At 38.9% G+C, this 18,982-nt stretch overlaps 1 protein-coding gene across 1 annotated transcript in view; it reads left to right on the top strand.

The window, feature by feature from the left end:
• KIAA0825 (KIAA0825 ortholog) overlaps positions 1-18,982 on the top strand; it is a 254,964-nt gene that overhangs the window by 85,819 nt on the left and 150,163 nt on the right. Inside the window, exons 9-13 of the mRNA XM_074569791.1 lie at positions 737-964; positions 1,957-2,222; positions 3,444-3,594; positions 10,317-10,507; positions 12,610-12,792. Of these exons, the coding sequence (XP_074425892.1) occupies positions 737-964; positions 1,957-2,222; positions 3,444-3,594; positions 10,317-10,507; positions 12,610-12,792 (1,019 nt within the window). The remainder of the gene's footprint in view (positions 1-736; positions 965-1,956; positions 2,223-3,443; positions 3,595-10,316; positions 10,508-12,609; positions 12,793-18,982) is intronic.

The raw sequence follows: 18,982 nt of genomic DNA, 5'->3' as shown, positions 1-18,982 counted from the left end.
CTTCTGGTAAGGTTTAAGCCTGCTGTATGTCATATGAGCAATGCAAAGCAAGATTAGTGGAAAAGTAATGATGTCCTACTGTGTGTACTTCTCGCAAGTGTTATGCTTCAGATAACTGCAGAAATCTCTGTTTATATAAGGCAGGGAACTGATGTAAACTCCTGTAAAAGACAGCATTGGCTAAAAACTAGAAATCTCTTTTTAAACATTTTCATCTTTGCTAAATCCAGCTTTAGAGAAGCGAAATCCAGTGTGGCTGTGTTAAAACTAACCTCTCTAAATGTTTTCCGTTAATATTCATGGTTAGTAGCTTCCAGTTGTTAACTTGCAGTGAAAATTATTATAGGGTATCCATTGCTGGATTACTTGTTAAACTATTGAAAATGGTTATAGATGTATTTAACTTTGTTAAATAGATTCCATTAAAGATTACAAATAATGTAAAGATGAAGCATGGCTTTTAAAAAGCAGTCTTGTTTAAACAAGAGAGGGTTTTTTATAAATTTATTTCTTCAAAATTTGATGACAATTTTAATATTGTTATGCATGTTAATTTTTGTTGAGTGTATATACTGCTTTTATTATGACTTCAAGGTTAGCAGTCTATATTTTATTAAAATGAATTTCAGGAGGTGGTGGTGTCCTTTAATTTAATTATGGACGTTTGTGTAAGTTTCAGACAATAATAACACTTAATAATGAATTTGGATTGATTTAATATAAATATGTATTTCAGCCTATTTTACTGAATTTTGGCTGGAGAAATGCCTTTAAAGACCTGTCGTCTTCTGTGGCTCACTGTATAACAATAGCAATAGAAGATTTTTCAACTAAAATTCTTCAACATGAGCAGAAAGAAGAGTTTTCAGCTTCAGGCTATGCAATGAGTCTTGTAAACAACCAGCAAATGAGGGAGTCCTGCGGAGCAGTCCAACAGGAGGAGCAACCAAAACGAATTGCTAAGGCAGGTATCAAAAGATCTGAAGTTTGAGGGGAGACAGAATGCCAAGGCTGTTTGCCATCTACACTTTGAAGTACTTACAGTACCATTAATATTCTATATCTTACATAAATGGAATTAAGAAGAAAGTGAGAGGCATTACAATATGAGGCTGAACAGAGCTTTATACAATAGTCCATAGTCTATACTTGAAAGAATTAACTTTTAAAGTTTGCTGGCATTAGGTTTTTTCATTCAAAAAGTTCTAAAACATTCTGATTAGTATCTGCTCTGTTACCAAGTCGTTCGATGGGAAAATGCTGAAATCTTTGAAGCACAGCTATAAAGGGATTTCCTGTATTCATATCCTTAGACATGCCATTTAACTAATCAGCATAACCAATAATATGGCCAAATTAGACTCCTTTGATTTGGCTGAAAGGTCATTTATGACGATTAATTAAATTGTTTTTCTAAGGGAATACATATTTAAAAGTTGTTTTGTTTAGTAAGCTTTGCAGCTGTTGTAGCAAATTTGGAACACTGTTCATGTTTGCTTAAAATAACATATAAGCTTTTGGGAGATAATTTTAGGGAGATCATTGTATGAATTTACTAAGAGATGACAAGTGTGTTTTCAAATTCAGTATTAAGAAATGTGTATATTTTTCAAAATGAATTAGTTTCGAAAATTATTTTTTGTTTACAAGGAATTAACCTTATGCTTTGAGTGTACATCTAATGAAATCATAAACAAAATGAAGGCATTACTAGTGTAAGACAGTTTTGATTTTTTTCCCCAATATATATTCTGCAGCTTTATAGCGAGAATAATAATTCATTTACTGTAGATAAACGTTTCTCCCCTGTATAAGAGAAGGAAATGTTTGTAAAGCTGATTTAATATATCTATGTTTTATGCCAATTTCATTATTCAAGAATCTGACCCTAGTGTGTATAAATTAAACAGTGCTGTCAGAATACAAATAACTTGATGCCACGTTTATTTCTCTCAGTTTTGTTCTGACATCATGGAAGAACTTGACACATTGCTTCCATTGGCCCTGGCATGCAGAGATGATTCTCTTCAGGAAATTAGAGCAAACTTTGTCGAGGCCTGCAGCAAAGTGGCAACAGCTGTCCTGGCAAGACTAGAGGAGAAAAGCAAAGACGTTCCCTCCAAGGCTCCCCTGCAAGACTTGCATGCTGCCCTCTCCACAGCCATATACGTCTTTCAGCATTTTACAATGTATAGCAATTTAATGAAGGAAACCAGCAAAAAGTGAGTCCCTTTTACCCATAATGGTTTAATTCAAGCGTAAATAATATGGGACCTCATTCCATTTTGGTGATACGGGGTGGTGGCAGTTTTCCTAATTGCATCATATTTTTCAGCACACGCGCTGCGTGTACTATTTATGGAAAGACCTGAATCAAAGCTAATGATAATCTAAAGCGGCCATTACACAACAAATTATTTATGTTTAAGATCCGCATTTGATTTGCAGATCGATATTTTTTATTTATTAAGCTTGACTAAATAGGATTGTCCAGTGAACTGAATGTATTCTGCTGTCATATAAGTAGAGGGCTAAGGCCTTAATTTCGTTTTCTGACCTTTGCAATAGCTGAATTTTCACATAGCAGTCTTGGAGGACAATATAAATATACATTCCTGCACTTTTCTTACACTGTCTTTATTGAGAAATGTGAACAAATACATCCAATGTAGTTTTAGAATTTATTTTTCATTGCATGCAGAATAAAAATTAGAGAGGATAGGAAGTAGCAGTGTAAAGTCTGGGACAGCATTTGACCTGGTGGGCAATACACTACACTTGCTGTGCTTTTAGGAAATGTTTACTTAAGATAGTATGAACCTCGTTATTGGTCTGTGTGTTTCTTGCCGTATAAAAGTAGAAACTGGGCCTTTTTGGAGGGACACCTGAACCAGTGCAATTTTCAAGGAATGCATGATTTCTAAGGGGTTGTATGCACTGTTGAGCTACTTTCCCTCTGATGTTTTACTCACTCCTGCGTGAAGTGCATCTTTGTGAATGGGAAGACTGAGACAAAATATTGCTCAATAATTCTACTTATGTGTATTATGAAAGAGTTTCAATACCTACCTACCAAAAACAATCCCTGGACTCTGTGTTTATGTTTTCTTTATCACGCTTAGTGGTGATGCAATTATGCTTCAACCCAGAATCTCCCAATAACTGAATGACAAATGTACTTTTATCTCAGAAAACAGGATGAAGTAATATATTTCTTAGTGACTTGGTTAAATGAGAATTTATAGATGAGCAGATATATTTAAAGAACTTGTGAAACAAAGACCAGATATTTTTCAACAGTGAATGCGAGGCTCAGACTCCAGGACCGAGAGGAAATGAATGATTGATACCTAATAATCAGAACCATTTGCAGTACTGGGGATTGTTACCTCCTACCGCACAGCCTTTCAGTCTTTCCCACTTTGATCATTCTCTCTGAACAGGCCCCTGTTCCTGGTGCCTCTCCAACAGTATCAGGAATTCATCAACGATCTCCAGTTTCAAGTTACGAGCTACTGCGTCAGAGTTTGTGCTACAAGCATTTTACAGGATGCTGAGAGCCACCACTGGGAGGACTACAAAGCTTTTTATGAGGTGTGAGGTTAAGTTTACTGTGCCTTCCTTTTACAAAATGTGTTTTACTGGTTGCCAGCTCTCTGACTAATTAGAAGCATAAGATCAGCATTATTTTTACATAAAGATTATTGGAATTTACTATTTTGAAATATTTATTATTGCAGGCAAATGTCTCTGTAGAAATGATGTCGGAAAACAGAGTCATTTAAAGATGAGATAAATCATTTCCATGGAGTGTTTGTGTCATTTGCTTAGTAAAATACTGTGTGTCAAGTTCAAGACATTTATACAGAACTCAGTAAAGAAAACAACGTCATTTTAACTTTTCTTCTTGTAGAAAGTCTGACATATGAAAATGAAAGATAGCTATTTTTCTCCTGGAAATTTTTAATCTGATTCTCTGATTTTTATTTTCCATTGTTTCCACTTTTTACCTTTTGTAAGTGAAGGATGTAAAAAGAAAGATGGTCAATATGGTACCTTCAGCATTCAGCAATATATTTCTGAAATAACTAGTGCCGTTTCACCTGTGTTTTGAAGTCACAGGTCTGCTTGTAAACTATAATCCTAATGATTCTGTGAAAAAATCCCTAAGGATCAGGTGAATTGATATAATTTCTTGGTTTTTTTTTTTCTTCATCCCAGTTAAAGGCAGGCATAGTTGGAAATACACTGCTTGAAATTGTTTTCTCCTAGCTTCAAGATGAGGCGAAAGTATTATATGTATTTTATCAGTATATAACTGAGATCTCCTAGAGACAAAGTCCTGCCCTTCCTTACATCATTTGCTGTGTGAGAGAATTAGGGTGTTTTTGTTAAGCATTTTCTAGAATTCTTACATGAGAGAAAACTCTGTGGTACATATATTCTACAGATGCAATAGAAAAAGCTGATGAGTCAGTGACAAAAATCTGTACAGGACAGGTGATGCAGACCTTAATACGAGTAATCTATCAAAATTCACATCCCTCAGAGACAAGTAAATAAGCATTTTACTTTGGTTTGAATGTGAGCCCAGATGTCTTGGGCTCATAAGAAGGTAAGAAAGCTAGTGGCTTTGGCAGCTGATAAATCATGGTATGATCTTCATGGTCTGTAGTCCATATGGTGGTGTGTCCTGTTTATTAGTGACACAGTAACTATTCACCATCAAGGAAACTTAATTGTTAGAATTAACTGTCTCAAGAAGAAAGAGTATAGATTAGCTAAACAATTTTATTGTTCCAGAACTGATGTGTGTAAGAAGGGATGAAGAAAGCTGGTGTCTCAGCTCTGTACACTTGCATGACTTGAGGTGGGAAGTACGTAATCTTACATCATCACTCTGCTCTTTTTACTGGGCCATGGGCCGTGGCCCAAGGATGTACCATGATCTGCTCTGAGTGCCTTCAGGAGACATGATGCTGAGCAGCTGCTACTTCCACTGAGCTCTTGTAGGCACACCAGATGGAAGAGATCGGCTTAAGACCTTGGCTTAAGACCTACGGCTTGTTACAGAGACAGCATCCTGCTGAAACTCATATCAGTGAGAGGTGGCTCCTCCCAAGGTCTAAGCTCAGCGTGTGAGGCTCTGCCTCTTAAGACATGCTGAACTCAGAAAACAGGATAGCTTGGAGCCAGGCACCAGAAGACCTTGCCAGTCATCAAGAGCAGACTCTGGTATGACCTGCTCCTCTCTCGATGGGAGCATACTCTTGCACTTGTGCGAGTCACCAGCTTACAGCCCTTGCTGTGTTTTCAGTAGGGTCCACTGCTGTAAACAGCATCATGATCTTACTTATTTAGGGGGCAGCTGCACTTGGCTCTCTGCTTCTCCTTGTCTCTTGAGTAGCTTGACCCTGAGTCTGGTTTAGGTCAGGACGCTCACTACCCTCTCTCCTTTGTCCCCCAGGTTCGAGTATTAGATGTATCTATAAAAGATTCAGTCCTCATCTGTAAATCCTGAATGCAATTTCATAAGGGGGAAAAATACATTCCCTTGTGCTCCCACAAAATAAGCAAAGCATTGCCTGTCCTTTGGGTTTGTGTGCATGATAGGGGAGAAGGAAGAAGAAACCTTTCTTTCCTCATTCTTGTATTTCATGCTTAATTAGAAACTAAATGGCAATCCCACACTTCAGGGATTACATGAAGTTACTCCCTTCTTTTTCCCATAATACAGGACATAAAACTGGTATTAGAAAGACTGTGTGATAGCCTTTCCATTACCCACTAATGACATGCTGACTAATAAAACTACTTCATGTGATGTGTAAGTCATCCAGAAAGACAAAACCACCAAAAGACAAAGGGAAAGAAGGAAGGGGCAAGGGACAGTGTCTGTGTTTGATTACCATCAAACCATTGTTGTGATGACCTTCTGATGAACCTGAAAGTGCACAAATCCATGGGAGCTGGTGGGATACACCCACGGGTACTGAGGGAACTGGTGGATGAGGTTGCTAAACCGCTCTCTATTATATTCCAAAAGTCATGGCAGTTGTGAAGTCCCCACTGCCTGGAAAAGGGGAAACATAATCCCCATCTTCAAAAAGGGAAAGAAGGAGGAACTGGGGAACTATAGGCCAGTCAGTGTCACCTCCGTGCCTGGTAAGATTATGGAGCAGATTCTCCTGGAGGCACTGCTGAGGCAGAAGAATAACGAAGAGGTGATTGGGTACAATCAACAGGGCTTCACCAAGGGCAAATCGTGCCTGACAAACCTGATGGCCTTCTATGAGACGGTCACAACATCAATAGACAAGGGGAGAGCAACTGACGTCATTTACCTGGAGCTGAGCAAAGCCTTTGACACTGTCCCACATGACATCCTGGTCTCCAAGCTGATAAAATATGGGATTGATGGACTGACAATTCAGTGGATAAAGAACTGGCTTGACGGCCACACCCAAAGAGTGGCTGTCAATGGGTCCATGTCCAAGTGGAGGCCAGTGACGAGTGGAGTCCCTCAAGGATCAGTACCGGGACCGGTCTTGTTTAATGTCTTTGTGAGCGACATGGACGGTGGCGTAGAGTGCACCCTCAGCACGTTTGCCGACGACACCAAGCTGTGTGGGGCGGCTGACACGCTGGAGGGAAGGGATGCCATCCAGAGGGACCTTGACAGGCTGGAGAGGTGGGCCCATGCCAACCTCATGAAGTTCAGCAAGACCAAGTGCAAAGTCCTCCTTGCAATCCCAAGCACCGATATGGGCTGGGCAGTGACTGGCTTGAGAGCAGCCCTGAAGAAAAGGACTTGGGGGGGCTGGTGGACGAGAGGCTCAACATGAGCCGTCAGTGTGCACTGGCAGCCCAGAACGCCAATCGTATCCTGGACTGCATCAGGAGAACCGTGACCAGCAGGTCGAGGGAGGTGATTCTGCCCCTCTAGTCCACTCTTGTGAGACCCCACCTGTTGAGTACTGCGTCCAGTTCTGGAGCCCCGACTACAAGGGAGATATGGAACGTGTCCAGAGAAGGGCCACGAGGATGATCAGAGGGCTGGAGCACCTCTCCTATGAGGACAGACTGAGAGAGCTGGAGTTGTTCAGTCTGGAGAAAAGAAGGCTCTGAGGACACCTTATAGTGGCCTACCAGTATCTTAAGGGGGCCTACAAGAAAGCTGGGGACGGACTTTTTTGGGATGTCGGGTAATGGTAGGACTAGAGGGAATGGATTAAAACTAGAGATGGGCTGATTCAGACTGGACGTTAGGAAGAAGTTCTTCACCATGAGAGTGGTGAGACACTGGCCCAGGTTGCCCAGAGAGGTGGTGGAAGCCCCATCCCTGGAAGTTTTTAAGGCCAGGCTGGATGGGGCTCTGCGCAACCTGATGTAGTGGGAGGTGTCCCTGCCCAGGGCAGGGGGGTTGGAACTAGATGATCTTGAAGGTCCCTTCCAAACCTAACGGTTCTATGATTCTGTGATTACACAGGGCTGCAGTTTCCGTATCCATTTTTTTGTTTGTACAGTGGTAACACCTGAGGAGAACAAGATTTGTAGCAAATGGTTATTATGTTCTATAAAAGAATTTTCTAAATTGTTATAATAAGAATAATGTGTTTTAAAATATTTTTGGACTTTCATAATCAATTTCAGTACCTGCTCACCGATCCTCCCTCCAACATGCGCCTAATCCAATGGTGATAACTTGAATTAAAAGCTAGAAGACGGATTATGATCAGAGGGTAAACAGATTATAATCACTGTGAGATCCCAGAAAGTGTTGAGCATCTTTTAGGAAAGTTAAGCAGGAATTTTGTGACATACAGGTAGTGAATTTGTGGTACCGTGAGATCTGATCCGAGCTCTAAGAGTGCTTGGAGTTTAAGCTGCCCAGGAGTGAAACTCTCTAGGTTCGGGGTCTCGCTGGCGGAGCGCACTGAACACCCACCGCGCCACGGCCAGCTCTCCACATCACGTCTTCAAATGGAGCTTTTAGCGTAGCAGACATCTGCTGTAGCTTTGGGAACTTATGTTTTCTAATAGTCGAAGAATAAAGAATTGTCTGTTCAAAGATAATATTGAGTGGCTTATATAATAAAGCGCAGCTGCTTGTTTCCTGATATATAAGCTAAATAAAAGCTCACATCTGTTTGTGTTATATGAAGCCTGCAAAAATAGCAGATGTTTACCAGTAGAATTGTCTAGAAACGGCAACAAATAGAAAAACAGGTCAGAAAAGGCGAGTGAATCTTATTTAAATCTTCAGTGAAACTGCTGCTTCTGCAGTCAAGGTACAATGTTATAAAAGGGGTATTATTCAATTTACTGCTTCAAATTAAATAAAACAGAAAAAATGAAGCAATTTGTGTTTACAGTTACATAGTCAAAAAGTAAAACTTGCCAACATTCAGTTACTTAAAAAAATAAATACGTTAGCAAGTGAATTCAGAATTATATCTCTGATTGTTAAGTCTGCACAGTTTTTGAAAAATTTTTAGTTGATTTTAGTAAGTTAAAGTTATGACCAAAATAAATAGCTTCCATTAGGCATGCAAACTAAGTATTTTTTACGTGGTAAGTTTATTCTGTAACAGTTGAAATGCTTTTGCAAAGAAAGGGAAATGTTAGTAAAATGTCTGTAAGGTAGGGTTAGGGTTTTATTTCTGGGTAAGTAAGTTCTATAGGAATTTACCTTAAGAGTAGTAATGGTAATATATCTAAGGATGCCAGTTTACAGAAATGAAGTAACGTTTGAGTTATGCAAAGTTATGAAGTTATGTTAGGAGTTGAGTTATGAGGTAAACTTGTACTTTCTTCTGATGATGTTTCAGTATATCATGCAATAATATTGTAATTTTATTTCATGTAAGAAAAACAGAAAATCATTTTAATGTGTCCATTATTTTATTATATCCATTTTTAGTCAATATAAGACAATCCTACTTCACCTGTATGTAAATACTTATCAAGTGCTTGATCATTCAAAATCCACAGTGATTGGTTTTGGTTTGCCTGTTGAAATAGGCTTAAAAAAGTTGTAAGATGTCCATGGTTTTATGTACGAAGAAAATTAGGCATGTAGTTTTCTTTTGAAACTTATCTGTATTGCATTTTTCTTTTCTGCATTAGTGAAACTTGGAAACTTGGACATTTTTTTTTTTCCCCCTAAATGAGATTTCAGAGATGCCTACGCCAATCATAAATTTAATGACTACAGCACTGGTCACAAGTTTGGTACTTTTGTTCTTTGTCATGATTTGCCACTTTTTAATGTAAAATACGCTTCAGATATTATGGCAGAGGAATACTGAATAATGACAACTTCCAATAATCTGCTAATGTGGTGTGTTTAAAAAGAAGCCAGATTTTTTTGGTTTATTATTATTAGAGAATGCCTATCAAACTCTTACAGTGTTTTAAAACTCATGGGGTTGTTTTATATTTCTGCTAATGCTAAAATATCAACAAATTCTTAAAATATTTCTCAACTCCATTGGAATGTGGGAAGTGAAGATTCAAGACCTTGTTCTGATACAACTTCCTCATAAATGCTCTTTTCTGAACAGGTGTTAGTTCAAATATTTTAATGTCAGTTAACTATGGTACTTAGAGATACTATGGATTAACCACTGTAACTTTGACTCCTCTGTATTTATCTCTGTATTGTATTGGGGCGTTTCTGTATAGACAGTGAAATATGAATACCAAAGCTGATTCCTTCCCAGAAAATGTTTAGTTTCAATGAGTTACCATTATAAGATGAAAAAAAAAAAATCTTACTAAAAAATTCTGGACATCTCTTAACTATCGGTTTAATTATTCAGTTGCTATTTTTTTTCTGCACTTATTACATATCCATTATATATAACCAATGTTCTGTAATCATTGTTATATGTGGCAATTATGAATCTGGGGAAATATATATGCTAAAGTAATGTAAATATTTTTTTCTTATTTTCAAGACAAAGAAACTGTTCTATTAAATTCATCTGACTATTCTAGTAAACACAGAATACATTATGTGTTTTTAAACTAGACTTATAACACTATGGGTTTTGAGAGTAGGTTAATTAAGGATATAAGAGGTTAAATGCTGTGGTTTGGCTTTATGGCAGAACTCTAGTTTTGTAGCAGAAACATGTGTTTCCTTTCTAATAAAGATGTTTCGCATCTTGTCAAGGACCATTTTTTGGTCATCATGTGCCTGAAACTCTTCAGCTATTTCCTTTCAGGTTGAATTAATTAAGAGTTACAAGAACTAAATTGACATTTTGGAAGGTGTGTTTTTGTTATTTAACGTGTGGTGGTTTTGACAGGGGGAAAGATGCTCATTCTCTGTCCAGATGTGGCATTACTTCTGCTGTGCTCTTCATCATGATCTATGGACTATTCTCCCTCCCAAGACAGCCCAGGAGATTCTTACAGATGTACTAGAGCAATCTTTGGCTATGCTGTCCTCCAGATATTGTCAGGCCTGCCCCAGTTACAAGAGAACACCACAAATCAGGTAATGGTTGTATATTTAATGTGCACTTTTAATTAATAAAATAAGCAAATGATTAAAATAAATAAAATTAGTAAAATAAGTTTTCTGTTATGCACAGCACTGCTTTGGTTCAATTTTAAGTGTTAATGAACACAGTAGAGGGAATACACACAATTTATGTATTATGATGTTCATTTTAATTCAATATATTTTGTATATTTAAGAATATTTGGTAGTCATATACTAAACTGTGCAGAGTCAAAGACCTCTTTTTAGCACTTGGTGAAATTGTTGCAGAAACTGATGGATTGATTTGAAAGCCTCATGAAGAACAGTGTATTGAGGGCTGCTGGCCCAGCCAAAAATGTGGGCAGAATTAGCAGTATCAGGACTAGAAATCAAGCCATTGATTCATGAAGAAAACTCTATGTGTTCCAATAGAATTTGGGTTTTCATAGGGCTTTTCAAGTGAGACAACTACGAGGTCACATCAAAAGATTTGCCAGAATGAAGCCAGTGGTGCAGAAGGAGAGAGGAGGCTGTTCCTTCTCCTGTCATTTTGTGAAATATGAAGCTGGAAGTTCTTCTTGTTGGGATTTATGTTTTCCCAGAGAGGAGGGTCTCTTTAAGAAGTACTAAAGCAGGTGTCTCCAGATGGAAGCTTACACTGCCTCTGTCTTTTTTCTACCCAGTGTCTTGTTTGACTGAAGAAATTGGTGTATTTCTCATCCTGCCCCTTTGCTATATGTCTTTCCTATAGGAACATGTTCCTCTTTTTAGATTTTGAAAGTGATATAGTCCATGGTGGCACATGGAGACACACTCAGCAGAGAGATGTTTTGTGTGAGCTAAGAGTTATATGTCGTCATCGTAAGTTTTATTATGAAGAGTGTTACGGAGGCTGAAATAACTTGCACAAGTTCACATCCTTGGAACAAGGGGGAAAAACCCAAAGTTTTATTCTATGTATCAAAATACCTGTTTGTGTACTCTATTCCTTGACTAATTTGCCACGATTAGGCCCTTCTGTATCTTTAGGTTCGGAGAGGTATCCTAGAAATTTCCTGGAAAAAAAAATAATACCTTGAAATATGAAGAATGTGTATCAATACAGTATTTCTTAAATGTAGCATTAGTCAATTCTATATTAATTTGCTTCAAAATACTGAACTTTTTGTGGAGAAGCTATTTTATTTAATAATGTGATCCCTGAATTTGTCACTGAGTGAACTGAATTATCCAGTCATGCATAAATGAGAAAAACAATTTTTAATTAATATAATTCGATATATTTTTATCATGGAGGTTTTACATGCTTTTTTATAGTACTGTACTTTGGGGTGTGTCTTTTCTCACAATGGTTACTGAAAAGTTAGAGATCTGATCTGCAATATAGACAAATGTCTGTTCATGTGTGTTTGCCTAGATTTTCGAAAAATGACATGGTCCTTAAAAATGCAGATGATCACATATGCAACCATTGACTTTTAGGTACTTAGGTACTTTTTTCAGGCAACTTCAGGCCTGCCATATATTTTGTGTTACCCATCTGTTTCCTATCTGGAAATGTCAGTGTAGTCTTGTGAGTTTATGTTGTTGTAGTTTGGGTTCTTACTCTTGTTTAGGCCAATGACCCATGAAGCTCTGCACACCAATATCAACAGACAACAGATTACTGACTCAGAAACATTCCACAGTGTAGTATGTTACCTGGCAGTTAAAGTTTTGCAAATTGAAGATTTAATTCTCATTAATTTTTTGCTCCAGTGGGATTTGAAAACAGCATGTACATACTATATTTACCTTATCATAAAGAAAACTAAATTCATTTTACTTGTAGTTCAGAAGGTAATTTGTTCTTGTCTAGTGGCATTGTCCTTTAGAAGAGGAAATTTCCATACTTTTATGTTTTGTTTTGACTAGTTTGAGTAATGACTTTTCTGTGGAAGCGCTGAATTTTTACAGTATAGTGTATTCAGAATTCCTGCACCACTGATGGAAGATGAAATTTGAAGTCCATGCTATGATTTTAGTATTTCATGTCGTCAGAGAAAGCTCTATTTAACTGACATTTACCACTATCCTGATATCCTAAGTAATTTTTATTTTTTTTTTTCCTACAGAATTGATATTGCAGCAATTTTGATGTCCACTGAAGTTATGCTCTGGTCAGTTTGCAGCTCTGTTCAGGAGTTTCTGAATCCACATGAAGACAGACATCTCAAGATCTATAAAATACATAGCCACTGCAATAGTATGCTCTCTGTGCTGGCTATTTTAACTTCACCACTGAAGAATTTGTATGAGTGAGTATGAAAGAAACATTCATAAATAAAATTTGTTCTTGAGTTTATGTGGATAGATCTACAAGGTGAATAATTGTGTTGAAATACAAATGCATAGTGTTGACACATTTTGATAACCTTTGACTATTTCTTGATGTGGTCTTCAACTTATCTTTATGATAAGTCCAATTATTGTGGAATCACAGAATGGTTTAATTTTGAAGGGACCTTAAAGCCCACCCAGTGCCACCCCCTGCCCTGGGCAGGGACACCTCCCACCAGCCCAGGTTGCTCCAAGCCCCGTCCAACCTGGCCTTGAACCCCTCCAGGGATGGGGCAGCCACAGCTGCTCTGGGCAACCTGGGCCAGGGGCTCACCGCCCTCACACCAAAGAACTTCTGCCTCAGATCTCATCTCAATCTCCCCTCTTTCAGGTTAAAACTGTTCCACTCATCCCATGGCTCCCCTCCCTGCTCCAGAGTCCCTCCCCAGCTTTCCTGGAGCCCCTCGAGGGACTGGAAGGGGCTGGAAGGTCTCCCCGGAGCCTTCTCTTCTCCAGGCTGAACCCCCCCAGCTCTCTCAGCCTGTCCTCACAGCAGAGGGGCTCCAGCCCTCCCAGCATCTCCGGGGCCTCCTCTGGCCCTGCTCCAACAGCTCCGTGTCCTTCTGCTGTTGGTGCCCCAGAGCTGGAGGCTGCGCTGCAGGGGGGTCTCACAGAGTGGAGCAGAGGGGCAGAACACCCCCCCTCACACTGCTGGCCACAATTCTTTAGATTCAGCCTAGGAGGCCATTGGCTTTTTGGGCTACAAGTGCACATTGAAGGCTCATGTCTAGCTTTTCATCCACCAGCACCCCCAAGTCCTTCTCCTCAGGGCTGCTCTCAAGCCATTCTCCGCCCAACCTGTATTTGTGCCTGGGATTGCCATGACCCAGGTGCAGGACCTTGCACTTGGCCTGGTTGAAGTTCGTGAGGTTGGCACAGGCCCACCTCTCCAGCCTGTCCAGGTCACTCTGGATGGCTGCCCTTCCAGCGTATCAACCGCCCCACACAGCTTGGTGTAGTCAGCAAACTTGCTGACGGTGCACCTGATCCCACTGTCCACATTGCTGGCAAAGATGTTAAACAGCACCGATCCCAGTAGTGACCCTTGAGGAACACTCCTCGTGTCAAATGGTTTGCACAAGTCAAGGTAGATGATGTGAATTGCTCTTCCTTGTGCACCAATGCTGTAACCAGGTTGTAGAGGCCACCACATTTTTCAGACACAGTTTGTCCCTAGTGAAGCCATATTGGCTGTCACCAATCACCTCCTTATTTTCCATGTGCCTTAGCATAGTTTCCAGGAGGGTCTGCTCCGTGATCTTGCCAGGCCCAGAGGTGACACTGACCAACCTGTAGTTTCCTGGGTCTTGCTTTTTTCCCTTTTTATAAATGGGCGTTATGTTTCCCCCCTTCCAGTCAGTGTGAACTTCGCAAGACTGCCATGATTTCTCAAATATGATGGTTAGTGGCTTAGCAACTTCATCCGCCAGTTCCCTCAGGATGTGCAGATGTATCTCATCAGGTTCCATAGACCTTGTCCATATTGTGTGTGACCTGGTCTCCTGTTTCCTTCTGGAGATGCCCCATGTTTCCTTTTATCACTGAGGTACCTATAGAAGCTTTTCTTCTTGCCCTTGACATCGCTGGCCAGATTTAACTGGCCAGGGCTTTAGCTTTCCTAACCCAAACCCTGTCTGCTTGGACAATTTCTCTATATTCCTGGCTCCCTGTCCTTGCTTCCACCTTCAGTAGGCTTCTCTTCTGTGTTTGAGTTTGTCCAAGAGCTCCTTCTTCATCCATGCAGGCTTCTTTTTCACGCTTTTTTGCCTGACTTCTTCTTTGTTGGGATACATAGCTCCTGAGCTTAGGGGAGGTGTTTCTTGAATATTGTATCTGCTGGGATTTCATTAGCTTTGGATCAAACTCCTATGCTGCACATTTTTTTGTTTGGTGATAACATAGACCATAGCCAATGTCTGGTTTGATTTCCTCTGTAACACAGTCCTCAAATAGCAAATAACGGTTCAGTTAGGACACGTGTTAGAAACACATTATTATTGGTCTAAAGACATTTACTACTACAGTGCCAAAGCCTTTGATAAGGTTTCCAAGGCCTTAGTCATTCATTCAATTGAAAAAAATTAATTTCTTCCTAGTTCAGATTTATCTGCCTTCAACTTCCAGGTAAATTAAAATGTTCTGCTGTCATACCATAATAATTCTATAAGTACTGGAACTGAAAGATGATTTACTGAAATGATCATCTCGTTACATGACCAGTATGCTTCAACAAATATTAGTTTTAAAAAGAGTATAGAATGTCCACCTTTATAAAATTATTTCTTCACAAGTTGCAATTGTAAACAAAGGGATACATTATTTGCACTGAAATTGGATGTGAGTCTTTCATTGTTTTTTTTAATGTAAATTTGGTGTAAGATACAATACATAGTGAGATCACAAATTAAAAAAAAAAACAACAACAAACCCCAAAATTAAGAAAGCCAAATCCTATTCAACTGGCTTTTATTTGATTGTTCTAAATAAGAATATCCTACACAATACGAGTGGTACAAAGAGCAAGGTGGAGACGTCCAGCATTTAAGCTTCTTCAATCACATACTTTTTGTAATGTGTGGTCTCATTTTATTGTTCTTGGGCTCTGAAGAACATGCAAAAGTGGATTGTAACTGGATGTTTGATGTTACACAATGCAAGCTCACGAAAAAATAGGAATTAAGGAGGTGACTCGTGAACAGATGAGGTATTCCTGTTGTGGCAATAATAGTCGAGGCAAGAATGGGCATTGTGGTAGCTGTAACTGCTTCTACTGTCAATTTTGACATTTCACCTTTCCTTTATGAAAGCCCTTGGAATGACAGGATAAAATAAATATGTAGTATAGTCTGTTCCTGTTAGCTATTCTAGTCTCCTCCACTAATCCATCTTGTTTACACATTTATCTGTACCTGCAATGATAAAAAGTGTGTGCTAACTTGAGAACGCAATGAATTTCAGAACAAAGTGCCAATGGAGAGAGGGAGGCAGTATATTTTCTACTTCATGTAAAATTAAACAACTTGGCCATATAGATTTCATATTTAGGCATATAAATTTCAGTATCATAATTTGCTTTTCTAGAGATCAAAAACTTGGCATGCGCAGGATGTGGCAGCTCATTTAATTTACTACAAAGTACTCTGCAAATCATAACCAAAATCTGGCAGCTTTGTTTAAGAAGAATACCAAAAATGTCATATTTTCTTATACAGTTACAAAAATATTAACACTGAAAAGCATTGTTGGAGAGATAGTGCGTGTTTTTGTATACGTCAAAAGGGATTTTTTTTATGAACTGTGTATTCAGAACTTTTATTTTCAAAACCTGTGAAACTCCATTATCAGAACAGTTCTTTTATATGCTATGTTTCATTACAGCCAATATTTGTAAGGTAACATAACCCAGTGACCAGAATACAAAGAAAAAAATGATTTACCAAATTAGCTCCTTGAATGACTTTATCCATTTGGAAACACTTTCATATACTGAATTTTATGTGGAATTCCTAGGTCTGTTATTTACTGAGTTGTGCATAGTCCATCACAGTAAGAATCTATCAATAACAATTTTAGAAGTTATGCATTATTTTAAAGAATACTAATCCTTCATCAGTTCTCTTTACAATTACAGCTACATAATCAAAATTTCCATCTGTTAGCTTGGCTCTATATCTTTTGAAACTTTGGTAAAATTAACTGGAAGTGAAATAAAGATTTTTTTCTTTTAAATCTATCATGCTTTCTCTTTTGGTACTAGAAGATTTCCCTGCAGGGCCTAGGTTTAAATTAATCTTTAGACTGTTCAGGAAAGTTTTGTGTAATCATAAAAGCGGTGATGACAGAACATTGTTTTCTGGGAGTCGTCTAATAATAGGACTGGCTCATTTCCAACTTACTAGAGATGCTGTATTAACTATTGCTTCCAGGGAATTCAAATTATTCAAGATTCTTTATTATGTTATTGAAATGCAACAAAATAGTAGGGGTGCTGAAAAATTAATAATATCCTTAACTTCAAATAAAGTGATTCTAGCATATGCTTTCTCCTTTCTAATTTTGTGATCAAACGTTGTGCATTCTGCTGTCACTCAGAGTTTCTTTTCTGTATGACAAGGCTACTTAGATCCAGTCCTAAATTCACCTATGAATCTTGGGTCATCAGTTTTTAATACTCACTCATTTATCTGTGCTACATTTTCCTCCACACTTCTCTGGCCTTCCTGAGGTAACTTTAGCATAATATAAATGTTGGTCGGAAAGGACTGCCAGAGGTCACAGAATCACAGAATCACAGGATGGTTTGGGTTGGAAGGGACGTTAAAGATCATCTAGTCCAGCCTCCTGCTCAAATTGGGACAATCACCAAGAGCTGTCAGAAATGACTGTGTTAGCTGACCCATGTAAACCTGCACCAGCTGAGATGTTACAACTCTCTGGGAAACCTGTTCCATGACTGCACTACCTTAGTGCAAAGTATTGCCTGATCTCTAGAGTGAACCTTCAAAGCTGCTGGCTATGACTTGCTGTACCACACCAGCCCCCACTGAGAAAAGTTTGTCATTGTCGTCTTTGTAATTACTGTTTGGGTAGGTGTAGGCTGCCATTAGGTGACTCAACCCTTTAGCTACCTCTACACCAGAGTAAAGGAGCGTAAATCCCTCAACAGCTTGTCATAGATGATGCAGTCTAGTCCATTCCAGTTTCCTCACATCCTCCTTGAGCTGTAGGCCCAACACCTGGACAAAATACTCTAGGTAAGGCTTAACTGTTTCCAAGCAGGTGAAGCAAATTACTATGTTTAGTTTGCTTGCCAGGCTCCTCCTAATGCAGCCCAGTGTGTGGTTTGGGTTGTTTGTAGTAAGAATACAGCATTGCCTCATTTTCAGTACCCTTCTGGCCATAAACCCCAGGCTTGGGGTTGGGTAGGGTTGGTACTCAGACCGTCAGTTCCCAGCCTAGGTTGGTATAATTCTGTTGCTGGAGCAAAAAGTTGCACTTAACCTCAGTGAACTTTGTGAATTTCTGTTGGCCTGGTCATCCGTGACTTTCCACTCTACTGTATGATGTGTTAACTACTGTGCCTGCTTCCCCCAGTTTAGTGTCACCTGCATATGTCCTAAATGAGTGTTCTGTCTGTCCGCTTTTGTCCAGATTGTTGAGGAAGCTGTTGAATAACAGCAGTCTCCAGAATGCGCTCCCCAAAACTACCGGGCCTGCTATTTTCTTGCTGCTGACCCAAACCTCTGAAAAAAAAGAGGATTTTCATCCCTCAGAATTTCCAGTCATCATAGACTTACTGACAGTGTTGTCAGTTACTCACTTGAAGTAGCTGGGGTTTGTGGAGTGGATCTAACAGTTCCAATGCTGCTTGTGGATTTCCTAGGAGAACCCAATCTTGTTCTTCATTCGCTTTTTTTAAAGGAATTAGGTGTGACTTCAGAGTAGAGACTGTCATCTGCACCGGGTTGAGGGTTGCTCAAGTTGGAGCAGCCTATTCTTTAGGCTAAAAGCACAACCCTATTCTTGTGCTTTTTTCATATATTCTTTAGTCTTTTGTACTGAGTAGGAGATGACAATTTTCTGTTAAGGAAGATCACAAGGAGTAAGGTGGATGCACCTTTTTATGATTTCATACTATGAATTATATCTTGCTTTCTCAACAAGAAATCAGGTTAATTACTTGAGTGCTGGGAGAAGAATTTAGAGATTCTGTTGGTAAAATTGCTGTCTATTGGGTATAAATATCTGTCATTCAATTTTAAAGACTGGAAATATTTCTCTAATTTTAATGTCTAAGAGTTATAATTCGTGAAGTTGCTTTTTAGTCATGTTTACTCCATACGCAGAGCTAAATTCTTCGAAGTCTACAAGGAACTACTATTAGGATGCATCTTGTTGGCATCTCATTTTTTCACACCTGCACTGAGGCTTACAAGATCAATTCTCACCTTGTCATACTCTACTGGAGAACAAAACTACCATAACTTGGAATCTTGCTGTGGTATTAAATACTTTCACAGATGCTATCCACTGCTTTGAGACTATAGGCAGCTGCTTTAACATAACTTGTAGTCAAAACAAATTTCCTACTAGCTATTATTATACTTC

Source organism: Larus michahellis, chromosome Z (genome assembly GCF_964199755.1).
Source record: "Larus michahellis chromosome Z, bLarMic1.1, whole genome shotgun sequence".
NCBI lineage: Eukaryota > Metazoa > Chordata > Aves > Charadriiformes > Laridae > Larus > Larus michahellis.
Note: the sequence above shows the minus strand (reverse complement) of the source record. Positions and strands in the feature narration are given on the sequence as shown.